The sequence below is a fragment of the Furipterus horrens genome, unplaced genomic scaffold (genome assembly GCF_987537825.1).
Source record: "Furipterus horrens unplaced genomic scaffold, mFurHor1.1.pri manual_scaffold_15, whole genome shotgun sequence".
In the NCBI taxonomy this organism is placed as follows: Eukaryota; Metazoa; Chordata; class Mammalia; order Chiroptera; family Furipteridae; genus Furipterus; species Furipterus horrens.
The window spans coordinates 10,885,661-10,905,747 of record NW_028327185.1 but is presented as its reverse complement, the minus strand read 5'-3'; the positions used below and the strand labels follow the sequence as shown (position 1 = coordinate 10,905,747).

At 53.0% G+C, this 20,087-nt stretch overlaps 1 protein-coding gene across 1 annotated transcript in view; it reads left to right on the top strand.

Moving 5' to 3' along the window:
• Positions 1 to 20,087, top strand: part of ITPKB (inositol-trisphosphate 3-kinase B) — an 86,900-nt gene that overhangs the window by 57,552 nt on the left and 9,261 nt on the right. The window contains exons 3-4 of the mRNA XM_090263285.1: positions 17,945 to 18,044; positions 19,283 to 19,496. Of these exons, the coding sequence (XP_090119411.1) occupies positions 17,945 to 18,044; positions 19,283 to 19,496 (314 nt within the window). The remainder of the gene's footprint in view (positions 1 to 17,944; positions 18,045 to 19,282; positions 19,497 to 20,087) is intronic.

Here is a 20,087-nt window from a genome sequence, read left to right as displayed (position 1 = left end):
ACGCTCCCCTTTGCTCCCCTGGTTGGCCTTCCACCGCCCAGCACGCTGCCTTGGGCCTCTGCGCCTGGCGGCTCAGCTCCTGGCTCCTGCGGGAAGGCCTTCCCCAGGCCCAGCTGCGGTCGCTCACCTGTGTCCCCGGCCCTGGGCCGCTCCTTCTCTCCACCTTGCGGTATGTCTCTTCAAAACACTTGCTGCTACCTGATGTGTTCTGTCTTTATTTATTCATTGTCTGCCTCCTTCCACCGCGACATCCCTGCACCTAGGACAGTGGCCCATGGCGGGTACCCTGTAAATATTTGCCCAACGGTGAGCGAACAAATGGATCCGTTAGCAATAGCACGGACTGAGCTGTTCATTGGGCATCATGTTCGGAGTAAGGTGCCAAAGATGGCTCACAAGGGCCCGCTCTCGAGCTCACAGTTTTGATCTTCTCCCCGTGCAAGGTTTCCCACACTCCCCTGACTGCTCCTGCCCTTGACTGTGCTTTTTGAATATAGGGAAGGCCCCTCCACTGTACCATCCTAGCCGCTTGTTATCACAATGGCCCTCCACTAATGTTCCCGGGACCTAGAGTTCCATGGGGACCGTCTTGACCTCATGGAGCCCACCTGGAGAAGGAGGGTGCTCTGGTTCTCGCTCAGGTGAGGGGGTACCCTGGAGGGAGAAGTACTAATGGTGTTGGGAGAGACGCAGCGGCAGTTTCTAACTGTCCCCTGTTGCTTTGGTGATCTGTACCCATTTTAGATGGTGAAAGCAAAGTAGCCACGTCATGGACATTGTGGAAATAATGGAGGATGATACATGTCGTCATGACCCGACCCTCATAACTAAACGTACTGATTCTGTTGATTATCAATTAATTGGTTAATTTATATTCTGTCTTTGGAAAGGATTTGAGGATGCTTACAAATCTATACACAGTGTCTTAGAATATAATAAATAGCTAAGAAATCAGAGCAAAGGGTCAGACAGTTTTGTTGAAATCAGTGTAAACTTAAATGCATTCTGATACAGCTATTTTTATACATTGGTGTTTCCTTCCAACCTTTGGAAATATGTACATTTTTGTAGTCTATCCTGCTTCCCCCCACATATTAAAAAAGTCCATGTTTCTTTCTTTCCTTTTCTTCTTTCTTTATGGCTTAGGTGCACGTGTTTTTTTCTGGCTCTTATTGTTCAGGACTGAATGATCAGGCATAAGGATGTGCCCCTGACTTACTTAACCATTCCTCTATTGTTGAATGTTGGGTTATTTTCAATGCTATTGTTAAACAAACAATGGCATAATTAACATCTTTGTGCTTGTAACTTTTTCCATATTTCCTTAAGTAGATTTCCAGAGGTAAAAATAATTTATGAAAGGTTCAGACATTTTCATGGCCTTTGAAATATATTCCTGGGCTGCTTTCCCATAGGGTCATGTGCATTTGGGATGTCTCCAGCTGCATTTTGGTGTGGCTCAGGAGCGCTTTTATTGATCATTTTTCTGTGTTTTCCTAACTTAATAAGGAAATAGAATAAATATAGCTCTCTTCAATAGGTGTACGTTGAATAATGTGTATGTTGCTAACTATTGACATGTCGGCATTTTCTCCACCTGTTTGTTAGAGTTCTGTATGTACCAAATGTATGAGCCCTCCCACCATAATATATTTTGTAAACTATTTTCTCCAGCTTATTTGACTATTACTTTAATTTGGGGGTCTCTTTGCCTTTGGTACTTAAAAATCTTACATTTTGTATAGTCAAAGTTCTTGGTAATTTCCTCTGTCATTTCTACCCATTTACCTGGAGACTCTAGGCCCAGTTCATCAGCCTGACAGTCAGGGCCCTGGTTTTTGGCTCAGTTCTCCTTTCCAGAAGCCTCATCTGTTCTGCTCTCAAAACCGCCCTGTCAAGAACTTGAGCCCTTGGCGTATCTAGTGTATTTGGCACTTGGTGTGGATGAGTTTGGTTTTTCTTTAATAATTTTCTCTTCTATATAACAAAAAATTATTTTCAGTAATCGGCGGCGGCGGCAGCCGTCCGTCTCGAGAGACGATGGTGTAGCTTCTTAAGAGTCTATCTGCACCACCGAGAATGGCTGTGCAGTCCGACTCGGGAGTGACACGGTATCTGTCTCCTCCCGTGTTGAATCGACATCTTGCGATGACGCTGGAGTGTCCTCTCCAGTGGAGCTGAAGCTGAAGCTACAGAGCCTGGGCAGGGTAATATGGAGGGTCTGCTGTTGCCCATGCAGCAGACCCCCCATCTCTTCGCAGCTGAAGGGTCCAAGGGAAAGACGGAGTCGATACAGCTTGGCTTCAGGTGCGCCGCAGGAGTTGCCGGTGTTGACTACAACGTCAAACCGCCTTAGGGACTCCGGCTCCGGATTTTCTGTCGGGGTTTACTCCCTTAGCCTTTCCCCTGAAGAGGTATGCCGCAAGGCAGCGGAGGTTTTTTGGAGTCAGAGTTTTCCTTCTCTGATTTTCAGTAATAATCAAGAAATAAATAATGAAAATGGCCAGAAAAGCAGACAGCGAAACTTTTCTATGGAATTTTGTGTACATGCTCTTACCAGTAAAAAAAAAAAAAAAAAAAAAAAAAAGGTGTGGGAGCAGTGATGGACCTAAAAATTGCATTAATGCATGTTTTGGGAAAAGGGAGAAATTACAATTACGTATTGGTCTATAGCTGTAATGAATAATAACATGATTATTTCTATTTTTGATCTTGTATAAATGTGTCAGATTACATAAAAACTGATCTCCTTTTCATATTCAGGTTCAGTAGACTGGGACAGATTTTTCTGTCTTTCCTAACTTCAAAAAGTTTCTTTTAGGTGAAGCAACAGAAAAAAATCTTAAAGATACGTTTTTCAAAAATTCACAAATTTCTCATTTCACAGTAAATCCAGAAATTGTAATACGGACCTTAGCTGTATGTCTTTGGGATTGATTCCATGTCTCCGCAGTTGAAAAACTTTAAACAAATAAAAACTCCAAGCGATCTCATAGATCAACAGGATGGAAGTAGCTGGGTTCTGTTTCTTTGTCTTCTTACTCGGCTACCATTGTTTATTTCTGGTCTGAAGTTTATTTCTGGTCTGCTCTTGAAGTTCAGGAATGTGCAGTGCCACGGGATTTGGGGACAACACACTGTGCCCTGAATCGGGCTTTGAATGGTTCTGCATCCTGTGGACTTGCTGTGGAGACATGTGCAGCGGGGTCTGTGTGTGTCAGGGGCTGACCCTACAGCTGGCAGTTCTCTGAATTAACTTCCATGTAAAAGACAGTATTGATTAGAGGATAAGTAAGAAGTGTGACTCATAAGCTCACGTACACTGTTAAGTGAAACAGTAATGCAACAATTGTTTAGAATTCGACAAAATGTTTGGGGAGCGAGTGGTAGGAATATATTCAATCAGAATCACCAGCTCCTGGTAATACTTAAAAGCTGATCGGTTTTATTACTGTGTTCAACTCCTGCAGACAGAATACCCTCTTGTGTTGGGTTCTTTTAATTAAGTCACTTGCCTCTGAGTCAAACTGCACCCATGGCAGCCCTTGGTGCCAAGTTAGCTGAGCTATTGGTGCTTTTTCTGTTTCTCTGCTTTTGTTCATGCTTTTCACACACACACACACACACGCACACGCGCACACACACACATACTCATTTTCCTTATCTTTCAAGATTTAGCTGAAATGTCACCTCACATCCAAAATCCTAAGTATGGCCCGAAAAACTCTGTGCGAGGGGACCCACACTTCATCCCATGCCGTTGGCCATGCTTTGCCAAGGAACTGGTGAGCAGAAAGATGGCCTCCAGGTGGTGAGAGCTCTGCAGGAGGTGCCCAGAGTCAACACTGCCTCCCCAACCCTGGGCCACAGGCAGCAGGTCCCACAGGGTCACGTGCTCCCTTCTTGTATCACAGCAGCTCCCTCTAGCCTTCCCTGTGGGAAGCCTGAGCCTTCTGCACACTTTGCTTTTGGGAAAGCTTTAAGGCAGGTAGCAGACTGAGACATTTATCATTGAAACTTCTTGTCTGCAGGAAGCCCATTGCTAGCTAGCCTTCTGTAGCCATTTCTGTCATTTCTTTCTCGTTTTCGGAAGCCTGTGAGGGCAGAGCAGATGGCCAAGGGCCTCTGGGTCTGGTGCGAGTCAGCGCTACAAGTTCAGCTGGAGTCTGACTGTGCAGTAACTGAGAGGCCACTGTGCCCGCATACTCAACATAGTGTTGAATTTTACAGCCAGAGGTGTGTCAGGCTTCTTTTACCCCCACTCAGATACCTCCTATCCCAGGCTGGGTCACGACTGACAGTCCCCAAGGTGAGCCTCCCTCAACCCTAAATTCTGCTCTGATGAGAAAAGCAGAGGCCAGGCCGAGCCCGTTCTGTTCAGCCGTGACCAAGTAACGTTCTACTTCTCTGGTGAGCAGGCGGGCAAGGTGGGTGATTGGGTGTTTCAGAAATCCCAGCTTCTGTTTCAGACTCTGCAGGTAAGTGACTACTGGGCCATCTCTTGTGCTTCTGTTTCCCCTACCCCCACCTCGCCAGCTACTAATCCAATCAGAGACCAGCTTTCTTTAGGTGTTTTATTGGATCCTGCAGACCTGAATGATCATGTCTCATCTTGCACACATGTTGCAATCAGGTGTTCCAACACTCCCCTTCTCTCTCTACATAACCCGCCCTACAGTCTTAGACTTGTGGGCTGTGCTGTGCCTTGTCTTCTGTGTGCAGATGGAGAAACAGGAGTTCAGAGAAATAGGTGACTTGTCCACATTCACATGGCCAGTGAGTAGACTACCTAAGACTAGCAGAGGTCCTAGGCTGACCTTGGCGCTCTTTCCTCTCTGTCTCTGAACCCAGGGGCTCAGCTCAGGTGCTGCCCAGGGCCAGGCAAGTGATGAGGATGCACAGGACTCAGTGACAGGGGCATGGAAGGCCTATCTCAAGGTGCGCTGTCCAGCTCCAGCCTGTGGAGGGACACCACCCAGGGCAGGATCCCAGTAGTTCAAAGAAAGGTGGATTTTTGTGTAAAATGTCCTGATATTTTAAATGTTGGCAACTAATTAAGAAAAGAAAGAAATTGTAGCCAAAGAAAATAAGTTGGCTGGCCAGTGGCTGGAGTCTCTGCGCTATATCATTGGGCCACTTATCACTAACTGGCTTTCCTCTGGGTCTGATTCAGGGTTGAGGGGGAACTCCCGACTGACTTTGGGGGAAAGTGAAGAGGAAACAGATCGAGAAGCTGCTGGTCCACCCGCGTTCCACTGACCCAGCGCTATGTAAATAGTTTAGCCGCCTGCATTTCTAGGACAAATACTTTTCATTTTCCTCCTGGTCACCCTGAATTCTGGGGGTTTGGGGCAGTTCATCGCCTTGCTTCCTTTTCCAAAGATTGAAACGACGACCACTTGAAAAGATGCTCCTCAGTCGGGTTTTTCCTTGGTGACTTCACTCAGAGACAGATGTGCCCTAATAATAACATTGAAAGTTCAGGGGAAGAAATCAGACAGCTGGTTCTGTTCCCTAGAAGCGATGTTCCAGTTCCTAAATGAGGGTCGTCCCCAGAGACCTCTAAGGGGCTGGGCTTGCGAGAGGGCTGTGGTCACTGTGAGGCTGAGTTCCGGCAGCTCCTTGTTCACCCAGGAGGGCAGCTCTCCCACCTCCTCCAGACGCCGTCAATGGCCCCTCTGCAGATTGGCAGACAACGGCACTCCCCCGACCCCTGCCTTTCCCTGTGCCGGAGGCCTTCCTTGGGCAGCCCAGCCTCCCAGTGTGTCTGTAGTCCCTTTGGTTCAGGACCTCTGGCTAGAAGGACTCTCCAAGGTCATTCATCCCATGCCTCAGCCTCTGCCATTCCAGAATACATTTTTCAGATAACCCACTCACATCTCTCAAAGACGTTTCATTTCCCATAACTCAGTGGGAAGGAGACCAAATGAGTCGAAGAGAACCAGAAGCATTCTATGAGCCGCGCTGGCAGGAGGGAGACTTTGTGGGGGTCAGGCTTTGCGGCGCTTAGACAGAAACCTGGCTGCCATCCACACAGATGCTGATGCTGTCTTTGTGGGTTAGCTTTTCTGTAAATCTGAGAAGACAGGAGGGACTGGGGTCCCCTGCAGTTTTGTAAAAACTCATCCTGTTCATAATTATCCCAAGTTACCGTAAAATACCTCAATATAAAATAAATGTTTATTCATTGTAGCCTGAGGCAAAAAGTGCAGGAAACAATTGTTGGGGGTGGGGGGGGCGGGTCCCAGCTTCCAGTGGGTGGCAGGCCTTCCCCCCTGCTGGGTATACAGTCTACCCAGGGTAGGAGTTGGAGCAGGACCCTCAGGTCTGTCCCCTGATTGGAGCACAAGCCTGGCTGAGCCCCTCTGTCCCTGTTTGCTTCTGTAGGGATGGGAGGTGAGCCTGCAGCCTGCTTCTTAGGGGCCCCGGACACTCGTGCTACCTGGGAACGTGCTAAGTAAGCGCTCGGGGCCCCAGTTGACAGAGATGCGTGGGGAAGGGCAATGAGTCAATCTGTTTGTGAAAGTCACACAAACGTCAAGATGACCCTGGGGACAGCCGTGTTCTGAGAGCTGACGAGTCTTGGGGGCTCACTGGTGTGTCTTTTTGGCAACCCGTTTCCTGTGCTTCCCGCGGTCTACATTTGAACAGATGCGTGACTGCTTCCCTGAAGGGCCCCGGCTCACAGCAGGGTGCAGACCGGCGCCCCAGCCGCTGTGTTCACCCCCAGGCAGGCCCGCAGAAGCTGCTTCGGAGAGCTGCTGCGGTGTCTGCTTCTGCTACAAGTCTGCATTGCCGTGACGCTGAGCGCCATTTCGCCACCGGCCCATCAGTGTCATCTGTCAGAAATCTGAATCCCACCTCAGTATCTTGCTTGGAAACATTTTCTAAATATAGTAAAGTATTTGAGATTCCTTGTAAGTTCGCATGCGATTTTCAGGCGCTTCCTGAAAAGTTTCCTTGATAAGACATTCAGGGAGTTCACAAAAACCTGGCTTTGGAGTTAGTCCAGAGTAACCCCCTTACCAGAGCTTTCCCTGGCACTTTCTGGGTTCTCAGAAGCTACTTAAAAGGCAGTATTTTGTCAGTTAATGTTCTTGGCCTAGAGAAGTAAACTTGGAGTAAGCTGGCGGAGGAGATCTTGTCCCTTGTACTGTGTTCAGTCGTATGTACCCCTTAGGCTTTTTCGTTTATAACCTGAAGGCTTTCAGTCTGAGCTAATATCTGCAGAAATACCCGGGAGACTCTCAGAGCCACTGACACAGGAGGGTTTGCTTCCTGAGTGGGACTGTGCTGGGGAGAGCTGTGGGGAGAGAAGATGACGTTTTAGACTCTTCCGCATTTTGCAGAAAACATCCCTTCAGATTCCCAGCTTTCTCAATGTCATCTTCCAGCATGGAATAAAGAGATCTGTTTCCACGGCGGTCACTGGGCAGAGCTGCCTGGGTCCCGTGGCCTGGTCCAGTCTCCCGGGAAACAAGCAGAGTGCCTTGTTTCAGACCACAGGCCCCTGGGGAAGGTGGGGTGGGATGGAAGGGAGGGTCTGCAGGAAACACGAGACCACCAGTGGCACATGCTAGTGGCTTCTGTTCGAGGCTGTCCCCTCACCTGATGGCTCTCAAACCCAGCTTTAAAGTGGCTCCTGGGGGTTCTGCACTTCCCAGAAAGGCTGTTAAGGCAAGCTCACAGCGCCTTCCATGGCAAGGACTAGGACTGTGGTTGGAGACCCACTTCCTGCCGGCCGTGGCCTTGACCCCCGGCACTTCCCTCATGGCTGGGGGTAGAGGAAGGGATCAGATCCTGCTGCTGCCACCTGCTGAGCCAACACAGAGCAGCTCCCATGTGTTCAGCCCCCACGTAGGCTTTTGTCCTCAGGGTGCTTAGCCACCAGACAAGATACATGAGCCGCCTTTACTGGGCGCTTCTCTCTGTGTAGCAGGTGCTGCACATACAGACTTGAACCCTGAAAACAGCCCCACGGGATAGGTGATATTCCCGTTTTACAGAGGAGGAGGAAACTGAAGCTCAGAGAGATTTGGTAACTTGCCTGATACCACCAGCCAGGATCTAAACAGGATGTGAACCTGGGTTTGTCTGGCTCTAAGGTAAAAGGTTAGAAATAACAAGAATCCAGACAATCTAGCAGAGTGATAAAGAGCTTGGATCCTGGAGCCAGACTGCCTGGGTTCAAATCCTGGCTTTGTGAGGGGTGTTCAGGAGTCTCAGCCCTTCAGTGCCAGTCGTGTGCAGACCAGTGCAGACCTCCAGTGAATTTCCATGCCCTGTAACTCAGCTTTGTTGTTTTGCATTTTACTGAAGTAAAAATAAAATCTCTGGAGAGGGAAGGGACCTGGTGTGTGTTGCACGGGAGGCCCCCACCAGCTGGGCAGAGCCCCGGATGCCCTTTCCCAGAGGAAAGGCTGAGCCTTTCTGTCCTGTAAGCTTTGTCCACTAGGAAGCCGGCTGCTGCATGCCCCCCCCCCACTCCCAGGGCCCTTCCCCAGCCCTGGCCACTCCCTGTTTCCTGCTATTGTTGGTACCCCAGCCTCTGGTCCCAGCAGGCTTTGAGGCTGGACAGGCTCCTGGTGTGAGAGGCTCGCTGGGCCCCCGTGCACACCAAAGCATTTCCTATGCTTTCCGTGGCTTCCTCTCTCTTGCCTCTTTCCTCCAGACCTCCATTATTTTTAGTTCTGAAGAGGATGGAATCCAAGAGGGAGTAACCTTCCAGAGCAGAGAAGGAGCATTTGCTGGGCCCTGCCCAGTGGGTAGTGTTATGGCATTTCCCCTTCAGGCGAAAGGTACCTCTGTCCCTGGGTAACCAAAAAAAAAAAAAAAGAAAAGAAACCTCACTTGGCAAGAGCGGACCCCTTTGATGCCAGCCCCTGTAAGGTTAGGAAGGAGGGTGGATCTGGAACAGTCTATAATGGAAGTGCTTTCTTTGCCAGGCTGGGTAACTGGAATGAAAGAGGGCTCTTCCACACCCTCAGGAGTGCAGATCAGGAGAGTCCTGGGGCCAGCCAGGCTGCCAGCTGTCCTGGAGCCCTGGGGGTGTGGAGAGAACCCCAGGCAGATGGAACAGGAAGTTCCCACAAGTACGCCCCCACCTCCCGCTCCCTGGAGATGTCTCTGGGAAAATCCAGGCTTGAGCAGGTGAGCATGAGGCAGTGGCAGCTGGGATGTGGTACGCGCACCTGTGCTTATGTGCTGGCCCCGTACGGTTTCCTTCCCAGTCTGGTGGTTGGTGGTATTATGCACCCACTGTGTGTCCAGCCTCGGGGGCGTACGGCAGTGTTCTGTGGGCTTTCCGGCTCCCTGGAAGCTTACCCTCTGCTGGGGGGCACCAGACAGTACAGAAGAGCCACAAAGCACCCACACAATCCTGCTGTGGGAATGATGCAAGAAAGGGCATGTGACTGGAGTGGTCTTTCTTAGGGGGAAGGGAGGGCCAGCTCCCAGATCCCAGCAGGGGCAGCTGGAGGGGCGGGTGGGATATGCATCGATGGGACAGAGCAGGGAGACCACTACAGGCAGCGCGCCTGCGTGAGCAGAGACCTGGGGCCGGGCCAGTTGTGCGACAGGAAGGTGGCCAGCCCTGCTGGGTCAGAGAGGGCACCTGAGAGAGTGAGTGTGGGGAGTGAGGACAGAAAGGGGTCTGGGGCGGCCCTGTGTCCATGTGGGGCCTCCCTGCCACCTGTGGGTCATCGGGGAGCGCTCGGTGGGGCCCTGGGGCAGCCTCATCTGACAGGGATTCTGGCTGGTGATCGGGGAGGGAGTGGCCATGAGGAGGACCCCTGTGTGCAGCCTGGATGCTGCCCTTGGCCTAGAAACTGGGGCTCTAGTTGTAACAGGAGGAAGGCAGCTAATTGGGAGAAGACAGCGGGGCAGCTACTCAGGGTCTTCCTGGCTTTGGCCAGAACCGCTGCCAGGAGTTGAGTGACCAGGGAAGCTCCCCTCAGAAACAGCCAGCCCAGGCTGCCATTTGCAAACGCAGCCATGTGCCCTGACCAGGGCCTCCACTCCCATCCTGAAGCGCAGCCGCCCATTGGATCTGATTAGCGATGGAAAGAACATAGCACTCAACATGAGAATACAGAGCCCGCTCCTCTCACACCTGCGGTGGCCATGCTGGGGAAGGCCGATGTCCTGTGCTCTGCCCCAGACCAGCCACTGACCCCGAGCGAGCTCTCCTCTCATCCCTCCACTCACAGGTTCTCAGAGAGATCAGTGAGGAAAAGCTGACGCCCAGCCATAAACACGGCAAAAGGTGTTCTGCCAGCTGGTGGGACCACCATGTGACGGGGCTGGGAAAGGATGGGGGTGAAACTAAACATTACTCGGGTCTTTTTCCAAAACACATTTCTTTTTTTCAGGGAGTTTTCTTGTTTGTTAAGGGGGGCAGATGGGTAGCCTTCAAATTCAGACTGTTATTTTTAGCTGGAGCTACCTGCCCTGCCAAGTCCTTGGGCTTAATTTTTCCAATCCTTGGTGTCTTGGTTTTGAAAGGCCTCCGCTCCTCCCGGCCAAGCCCGCAGCTCACTCTTGGCAGTGGCAGGTTTCGCTTTTGGCCCCCGCCAGGTTTCTAACCAGGAGGCAGCCGTGCAGCCAGGGCCGCCTACCTGCCAGGGCTTGCACCCAGCTGCGTCACAGGAGGCCTCTGCCAGGGCACACACAATGGACAAAGCTGGCTGGCCTGGGCCTGGGAGAAGCAGGCCTTGCCCCAGTGAGGGAAAGAGCGATCACCAGGGAAACCCTCACTGCTGTCTGAGGAAGACCAAAAGAAGAAGAAGAAGGGAGAAGCATTTTTTCCAAACATGGGTAACTCAGTGACTTCCACTCAGACTTCTGCAGGAGCAGAACAAAGGCCCTGATGCAGCGGGAACCTTCCTCGGCCAGGGCGTCTTTCATCCACTTTCAGGGCTTTGATGAATGTGCCTTTCCCGCGTGTGTCACTGAGGCCTTCTGGGAGCTAACCTGAAAGGAGGACAGGGCAGCTCTTTTATTCAGGCCTCCCCATCTGAAAGGTCACTCTTTTGACAAAGCACTTGCTGTTTATCTGAGGCTGTTTTTTAACTGGGGGAGAGGCAGATAGCCCCAGGACTTGGAGAGAGGATGGGGGCCCAGTTATTTTGTTGGCTGAAACAAAACACAATCCTCTCAATTAAATGGTGTGAACCAGGAAGCTGTGTGGCCTTGGGCAACTCAATTAACCTCTCTGAGCATGTTTGATCATTTGCAGAATGGAGATAGCAGTGTCAGTGAGTGAGGAGTACAGGAGATTTTAGCACAATCAAATGCCTAGGAATAGGCTGGGCATTTAAAATGTGGTATCTCTGCCTCTTTCCCCCACAAGCCAGGTTATTACCGTTCACATGCATGCATGTGCAGCAAAGCAGACTTCTGGCATATTGTTCAGGAGAGTCCCAGGGTTCAGAGATCATTTCCCTTTTCTGACATTTTAGAGATTTCCCCTCATCTCTTTCACTCAAAAAAAAAAAAAAAAAAAAAAAAAAGGGCTTTTTTTAATGATCTAAAAATGAAAGTGAGCCAAGTGATCAAACTATTTAAATAAAAGGGAAGTGCCGGAAGGAAAAGTAGCAAATAGGGGAACATGTCAGGTGAGGAAGAGGTTAAGAAGAACATAAACCCCCCCTTTATAAAATGAAATTTGTTCAGCAGTCTATTTATCCCCCAAATACTGTTCTGCGGCAGGGCCTGACGGAGTTCCACATAGCAAAGTAGGGTGCTTTGAGAAGCTCTTCTCCTTCTGGCAGCTTTGCCGACCTTCTGACCCAGAAACTGGTGTGAAGACACCTCAGCTCTGGCCACTCTGACTCTCTCTGAGTCACAGGAGCCGCCCTGCGGCTTCCCAGCGGCCTTGAGCATCCAAGGGAAAGCTTTGTGAGTAATGAATCACACAGTTAGCTCGTCCTCTGGCCACTGGGTGACAATCAATCTAACCCTCTGGAAGTGCCCAGTTGGATTCTCGCCTGTCTGTGGTGGCCTTGGAGGAGAAAACGGTTTCAATTAAAACAAAACAGACACAGAAGTCCAAACAAAGTGAGCCCAGAAGGCTGGCCTGCCCCGTGACAGTGTCCAGGGCACCTGTATGGATTATGACTGCCTCATCAGTTCTCACTATGACCCTGTGGGGTGGGCAGGGCGTTGCCATGTTGTCGTGCCCACTTTACAGGCGAGAACACTGCAGTGGGAAGGCAGATCCTGGACCGCTCGTGTCCTAGTTCTGCAAACAAAGTCCAGTGCTATAGGCTGCCGCTCCAGCTCACAGGCAGGGGATTTTAGACAGAATCCAGAGGGGAAGGAGAGGGGTGTTGCTTCAGCTTTCGTTTGGGGGGCTGGCCAGGTCAGGGAGAAAGGGAGCTGGAGAAAGGGCCGCTCTGCCATCTGGGTGTGACCGTGGCGTTGTGAGTGGCTGTCTTCGGAAGGCCTGCTTCTGCGAGACAGTCCAGGCTGACAGCTCAGGAGCGGCAGGGACCCTGGTGACAAATGCAGCAGAGCCCCCGCCCACCTGGAACTTGCTTCTGGAGGCTCCGACCAGGTGCACGATGGGCAGACGCAGCCCCTTGCACACCTGTCATGTGCCGCTTGACCGACTGTGGTGGGCCAGGTGCTGGGGGGTCCTGGCTCTGGGGAGGCTTGCGCTCACCCAGATAAGAACTGGGGTGCAGGTGTGCCCAGTGTGCTTTGGGAGCACCCGGGACGGGCAGCTGGAGCAGAGAAAGAATCTGGGGAAGCGGGGCTTGGGGGTGGCTGAGTCCTCTGCCTCTGTGGCCATTCTTGTGAAAATCCCCGATGGGAACACTCACACCTTTGGAGGCGTCTGAGGGTGGGTGGGGAGGGTATACCGAGCCAGCAGTTGCCAGCAGAATCTCACAAGCCTGAAAGGACGTGTGTAGTGAACTGCAAATACTTCCCTGTGGGGAGGGAGGGGGGAAGCACCCGGTCTGCTAAACATCTGCAGTGTGTGAAGCAGAGACATCTGTCCCCGGTGTCACTCTGTTCTGCCCCTCCCCAGACCCCAAACTACATGAAGAAACACACGTTTGGTTTAGAGGGGCAGGCAGTGGCTAGACAGAAGGCAGGAGGCGGGCCCCACAGGGCACTGTGGGCTTGTCCTGGGTGGTGCACCATCCCATGAGGGCGGCTGGGCTGGCGGCCGGCTCAGGCACCACTGTGAGGCTCCCCCACCTCTCAGAGAAACCTGAGGTGCTACCCAAAAAAAACCTCACTCTGGTCTCCAGTGGGCTTAACCACCCAGCACAGAACCAAGGTGAACACCGTGTGTCTCCAGCCTAGCCTGTGGCCCCTCACCCGCTTGGCAGAGAATCAGCTTGATGGTGCTTTCCTTTCCTTTCCTTTGACATGTCCTCAAGAACACCCCAAGAGCAGAGTTCCCACCACAGTCTCAAAGTGTTTACCTGGTCTGATCTGACCCATGGGAGAACCTTGTGTTCCCCGGTAGGTAAGCCGGAAGTGGCACCTGCCCAGCCCCAGCATGGAGTGCACCTCGGGTCTTGATTGGCTAGCTGTGGAGCAGTCCCAAAGGCAAGGAGCCCTCCCAGATGGGAGCCCTCGCTTGCCAATAGGTTTGGCAATTGGCGAATTGGTTTGAGGTTCCCCATGTGAGCTTGCACCTACAGGCAAGGGTGGAAAACGGAATGAGTTAGGGTAAGCAGCAAAACTTGCTGGGCCTTGGAATCTTCCCATTACAGGGAAAATACTCCTTATCGGGTGGTTGTGAAGATCAAAGATGAGTGCCCAGTCCAGCGCCTGCCACGTAGTAAAAACTCCAGAAGAGTCGTGAACGCAAACAGTGTGCTCAGGGCTGGCAGGAGGGCTGGCGTCCATTCTATGCATCTGGGGAAAGGAGCCCTCCCGGCTTCCAGCGAGATGCTAGCGGGGACCTGTCAGGCATAGGGAGCCTTGGGGACATTGCAAGAAGGGTCAGCAGAGGGTGGACCAGATGCCCCTGGTGATTGGGAGGTGATGAAGAAACAGGGCCAGTGAAATCATAGGTGGCCAGCGCTGCCCCAGGGGAGGGAACCAGGTGCCCTTTGCCCCACCATGTTCAAGGCACCCGGGGGCTGCTTTTGTATTTCACAAAGCTCAGCTTTAGAAGTTGGAGACCTGGGACCATGGTCCAGTTTCAGAGAAGTGACGGAGGCTATTGAGAACCTCCCGGGAGGGAAAAGGTAGAAAGCCAGAGCTGAGAGGGATCAATTCTCCTGCATGGGATTCTTCCAGGTTGTCAGGCTGCCCTCCTTCCTGGCCTCTTCACCTGTCATAGCTGTGGGGCAACCATTTCTGAGGCCCCTGGCTTCCTCCAGCGAGGGGCTTGGGGGGAGACCGTCAGCCCAGCCAGCCCTCCCCGCCAGCCTAGCAAGCGGCTTCCACCTGGAGTAGGTTTGGTGCCTGAATGGGGCCATCAGAAGGGAACTGATTACCTGAAATCTCCTTTTCCTGTGTCACATGTCTCTGCTCCCGTGGGCTGGAAACGAGGAGAGCGGGTCACCCTGTAGGCTCCTTTCCCAGGCCTGGCCCTGGACCTGGAAGCGCCTTTTCTGTTTAATGTTTGGCAGCCACGAGGCACTGCCTGGGCGCTGCTATTTAAAACCCACGGGAAAAACCCCTGCGTGCTGCCTCTGCCAGCAGCGAAGTCCCCAGGCGTGCAGGCCCGCCTTCCCACTAGAATATTCCACCGCCCTCCACTGCACAGGGCGGCCATGGGATGGAGGCTCTTGTGGCCTTGGCCACGCGGGGCCCCTTTTCACGTTGCAGAAATGCTTCCTCATGGAGGGCATTGGGAAAGGACAAGCTGAGCAGAAAATACCCGTTTACTCTGAGCTCTGTGATGTTGGGAGGGTCTCGGGTCCCATGAACTATCAGAGGCCCCCTCAGCATCCCGCTCCTTGCTGGATTCCTGGTCTTTAGTCTCTGAAGAGGTCCAGAATCTAGTGATTTCACAGCTTTAAGTGCCTCTGCTGGGCTCCAGCCTCTCTGTTCTCTCCTGCCTCCCAAGGTCGAAGGTTATAGGCTCAGTGTCTCCCATGGTTCTCTGGAGAGCTGCATCCCAACAGGGTGGGCCTGACCCAGCCCAAGCCTCCGTGGTCTTTATTCTAGTAACTATGGTGACACCTCTGCTCAGCTGCAGACTGACAGCTCCCAGGATTACCTTAGAGACCCCCTCTTCCCTGGACACAGAGCTAAGACCCTTCCACAGATGCCCTGTAATCTGCTGATGGCTTTACCTCCTGCTATCAGGGCAATCTGCTATTCCCATTTTCAGGTAAGGTAATAGTGCCTCAAGGAGGGTCAGGAACTGTTCGAGATTAGTCAGTGAGGAGCAGATGGGGCCAGGACTCGGGCCCAGGTGGGCCTGCTGTCCACACGCCACACCCACCTGCTTAGCCTCAACACCCAGCGCTTCCAGCTCCCATTCTCAGCAGATCTGGTCCCAGCTGCTGCAAATCCCTGTCCCAGGCCTCTGTTCCCATACCCCCCCCCACACACACTCCAGTAATGTCTGCTTCCTCCCCCCAAGTCCTTCCCCAAACTACCTCTGTTGAGTGCAGCCTCGGGGCCTTCCTTCCCTGCAGCCTCAAGTCTTTGCTCGGCCCCTCCCTGGCCCTGGGACACATCTTCTCTGGTCCTCTGTTGCCATTGTGTCTACAAATGTGAAATGACAGACAGCAGCAGGTGACAGTGGCCCTCCCTAATCTTCCTCTGAGTGGCCACGGCTGTTGGGATGTGGGAGGTCATTGTCCAGAGTCCTAGAGTATCGATATCAGTCAGTCCAAGGAGTCTGGTGGACCCGCTCTCTGTCCCTCCCTAGACAGGTGAGGAAACTGAGGCATGAAGAAAGGCAGCGTGGGTTTCGCTGTCCCCTGACAGGGTGATATGAAATGAGGTTGGTCTTGGATTTGAAAGCACTCTGCCTGCCCCCCACCCCAGCCCTGGACCTGTGTGACCCCCATCCCCTCTGAGCTCAGATGCGGGGACGTGACCAGCAGGTGGTGACCGGCTGTGCACTTTTCCTCTGGTCCTACCTTAATGTCTTCCCCATGCGTTCAACCAGCAGGCTTGGCTCATCTCATGTGATTAGGTTTTTCCATTGTGGCCCCAGCATTGTCTGCCCTGATTGTTTATCCAGCCTTCTGGTCGCTTAGATAAGAAATACCTCGCCTTCCTTAGCCTTCTTTGGTGATCTCCATCAGAAGGATCTAGGAAAAACACCCCTGTCAGTAAAAGCCCAGTCCTTCTGTCACGTGGGCTGGCAGCACTGCCCTCACTTATGATAGACCAGGTCTGGGCGGTAGGGTGAGCGCTTCTGGGAGGGAGATAAAACTTGCCAGGTTCAGGAGGGAAGAATTCTTCTCCTTAAACAGATTTTAACTTGAAAACTTGATGACATCAGCGGTGAGTCTCAGCAAAGAGAGAAAAACAAGGAAGGCTGCTTTGACCTTGATTTAACCTTGGGCTCCAGCAGCCTCCACAGCCAGAGACTGTCCAGTCTCCTCAAGGCAGCTGATGATGCTATGGGACAGGGAATGAGGAGACATGTCTTCAGGGTCCCTTACCAGGGCAGGACCCTCTTCGCCCCCTTCTGCAGAATTCTTAGCTTCTGTCTTCCTAGCACAGAGCCTCGTGCTTTTGACTCCGGGGCTGGTGGTCAGGGATTCGCTTCCTCAGAAACTCCAAATCTTTTCCAGTTCAGGTTTTCATCAGTGCCGCCAGGGGCTCATGTGTTTGGGACCACTTAATCTTTTTTTTGGGGGGGGGGGGCACATAATCTTTATCTCAACAGTCTGTTTTATTAAATTTATTGGGGATGCTTGTTCTAGAGAAATGTTTATTGCTGGTGGGAAGGAGGATTTACAAAAAAAAATTTTTTCTGTTATTGATTCTAAAGAGAGGGAAAGGGAGGGAGAAAGATGTGAGAGAAATATCAAATGCTTGCCTCCTGCACGCTCCCTGACTGGGGACTGAACCCACAACCTAGGCATGTGCCGTGAGTGGGAATCGAACCCATGACCTTTCTGTTCGCAGGATGACGCCCAACCCACTGAGCCACACCAGCCAACCCAAAAAGGGGATTTTTAAAATAGTCGTATCAGTGAGGGTTTAAGTGCCAGTTTTATTGCTTACTTCTCTGAGGTTCAGATTGTACAAATGACCGTAATGGCCTTGCATGCGTCTTAGGAATAGAAGGTGTTCCTTTCTGCCCAAGGAACCTCTCCTGCACACACGTGATGCACATGTGCGCACACACGCACCCTGAGGAGGAGAAGCGCAGTGAAAGGGAGAGACCTGCAGGCCTGCTCCCCCTGTGTGCCCATGGGGTGGGGGTGGAGGTGCTGTCCCTGGGGAACTCCCATTAAAATCACTCTTCAAACCGCTCGCAGGCAGGAGGTGCCTCTGTTGTTACCACATCTACAAGTGAAATGTGAAATGGCACATTGCAGGCTGGTGTAGGGGCCCTAGCCCTCGTCTGAGGGACCATGGCTGTTGGGATGTAGGAGGTCATTTTCAGAGTCCTAGAGTGGCTGTCTGTCCAAGGAGCCTGATGGACCAGCTGTCCGTCCCTCGCCAGAGAGGTGAAGAAACTGAGGCCCCAAGAAGGGGCATAAAGGAGGGCAGCGTGGGATGGGGTCAACACTGGATTGAGTGTACTTCCCCCACCCGCACTCCTTCCACCCCTGAAACCTGTAAAGACCCTCATCCCTGAGGGTCCCTTGCTTCTGGGCATTGTGCTCAGCCTTTTCAAAGATGCCTCTGACAGAGGTGAGGTCCCTTGTAGGCACCTGTGCAGCGGGTGTGGCCCCTCTCATCCTGTGGCCCCTGGCCATGAGTTGCCCTGCTTTGAATTCATCCTAACCAGAAAGCAGTTCTCTTTCTAACGGAGAGCTTTTTATTTCCTTGTTTCTAGAGCAAATCATGGAGGAAAATAAAAAACATGGTGCACTGGTCTCCCTTTGTCATGTCCTTCAAGAAGAAGTACCCCTGGATCCAGCTGGCAGGACACGCAGGTAGCACAGCTCTCCAGGGCTTACGGTGGGAACATGCGGCTCCCTGGGGAGTCGCCCAGCACTTGGGGTGGGGGGAGGGATCTGGCCCTGGACGCTCCCGGTGGTGAAAGTGTCCAGACAGGTTCTCTCTGAGAATTGCAGGGGCAATTGCAGCCACACTGTCGAGATGTGGCCTTAACGCTGCCTTGAAAATGCACACAACTGCCATTCCTTCCCCAACACACCCAATCCCCCCAGTCTCTGTCCCTTTCGGTCTCTTTCTCGATCTCTTCCAGTTTAACTCCACACAACAGATGAAGTCGTAGATCTTACAGCGTGCCTGCCATTTGTCACCTTGGACAGAGGGGCAACGCTAACTCGTTCACTGAGCATCTGCTCTATACCCCCATCGCCAGGGGTCAGACATTAATGGAAATGTAGGATCTGCCCCGAAGGAGCTCGTAGGTGGAAGACAGGGTGGAGTGCGGGGTGCAGGTGGCCAGGGCACCGGTCAGCCACGTGGTCTCTAGTTCACGCAGTGCCGGGAGGAGGAGCACCTGGAGCCGAAGCCCCCGCACTGTCTGGTCTACACGGGGGGCCCTTTGGTGTGCATTGTCCTCCAGGGCATTCCAGCGGCTGCCCATGGACTTGGCCTTCTTCACTTCAGGCCAGCACAGGGTCCAACATTTCTTTTATATCCCCATCTGCGTTGGCCCAGCCCAAGGTCCTGGAGGGACACACTTCCTAAAGAACCTGAGCGCGTGGCTCAGGAGCATGGCCGGGTGGGTCGAGCCCTGGACCCCTGCTTCTCCTCCAGTCTCCCTGTCCTGGCACTGAGCCTGTTGGGGTTCCTCCTGAGACCGGAGACACCTTTGTTGCCCGAGAAGCAGGATTGAAGATGCAGGTGGGGGGGTAATAGCAATACAAAGAAGAATGAGTAAATCTTGGCGCAGGCCTCCCGGTTAGCCCTGCTGACCCTCCAGCAGTGAGCACTTGGTGTCCCTCCATCTTCAGATGAGGAGCTTAGGGATAGGGAAGTTGCAGTCAGCGTATGGGGGCTAGGACTTGCACCCACTCTTTTAAAAAGCGCATGGTCCACAATGGAGACCTTCCCCACCATCAGCCCTACACTTGGCAAGCCCCGAAGCATCCCCGAGGGATACAGACACTGTCACCGAAGGGGCTGTCCTGGGTGGGGAGGTCGGAGTGGGGCGGACCTTGGCTGAGGACTGAGGACCTCCTGTCCCCTGGCTCTGCAGGGAGTTTCAAGGCGGCTGCCAACGGCCGGATCCTGAAGAAGCACTGTGAGTCGGAGCAGCGCTGCCTGGACCGGCTGATGAGCGACGTGCTGAGGCCCTACGTGCCGGCCTACCACGGGGACGTGGTGAAGGACGGGGAGCGCTACAACCAGATGGATGACCTGCTAGCCGATTTTGACTCGCCTTGCGTGATGGACTGCAAGATGGGCATCAGGTGAGCCACGCTCCTCGGAGCTGTCGCCTCGGACTGTGCTCAGCCATGTGGCGGATCCCAGGACTGCATCCTGGGCCACCCCTGGGGCCTCCTGTGTGCCATGGCAGGCCGGGGCATCTGGTTGGACTACCAGACCCCCATCCCCACCCAGCCATCTCACATTAGGTGCAAAGGGGACAGGAACCCTGGCTTGGCCCCTGATGGCCCCCTCCCTTCTCCGGTGAGCTAGGGTGGGGCAGGAGCCAGGAGCTGATGCGGCCTGGCTTGGTGCTGCGTGTCCCCAGGGAGAAGGCAGAGGGAACAGCCCATCCTGTCGGCAGGGGGGGGCGGGTTGCTGAGGGTAGCAAGATGGTGGCTTCCTGTTCCGTGAGCCTCAAGGAGGAGCCTGGAGCAGAGGCTCTTCTCATTCCCCCCACACCCTACCCTGTGCCGGTGGGTGGGAGCGAGCTGGTCAGCAGAACCTGTCGGTTTGCCAAAAAGACTTGGCCTGCGAAAGAGTGCAGTGGAGGAGGGGGCCCAGGACCTAAGAGGCCCTGACCACACCACGAGCTGGCCCCCACCCAAGACCAGGGCTGAGGGTGTCCCCAGCCC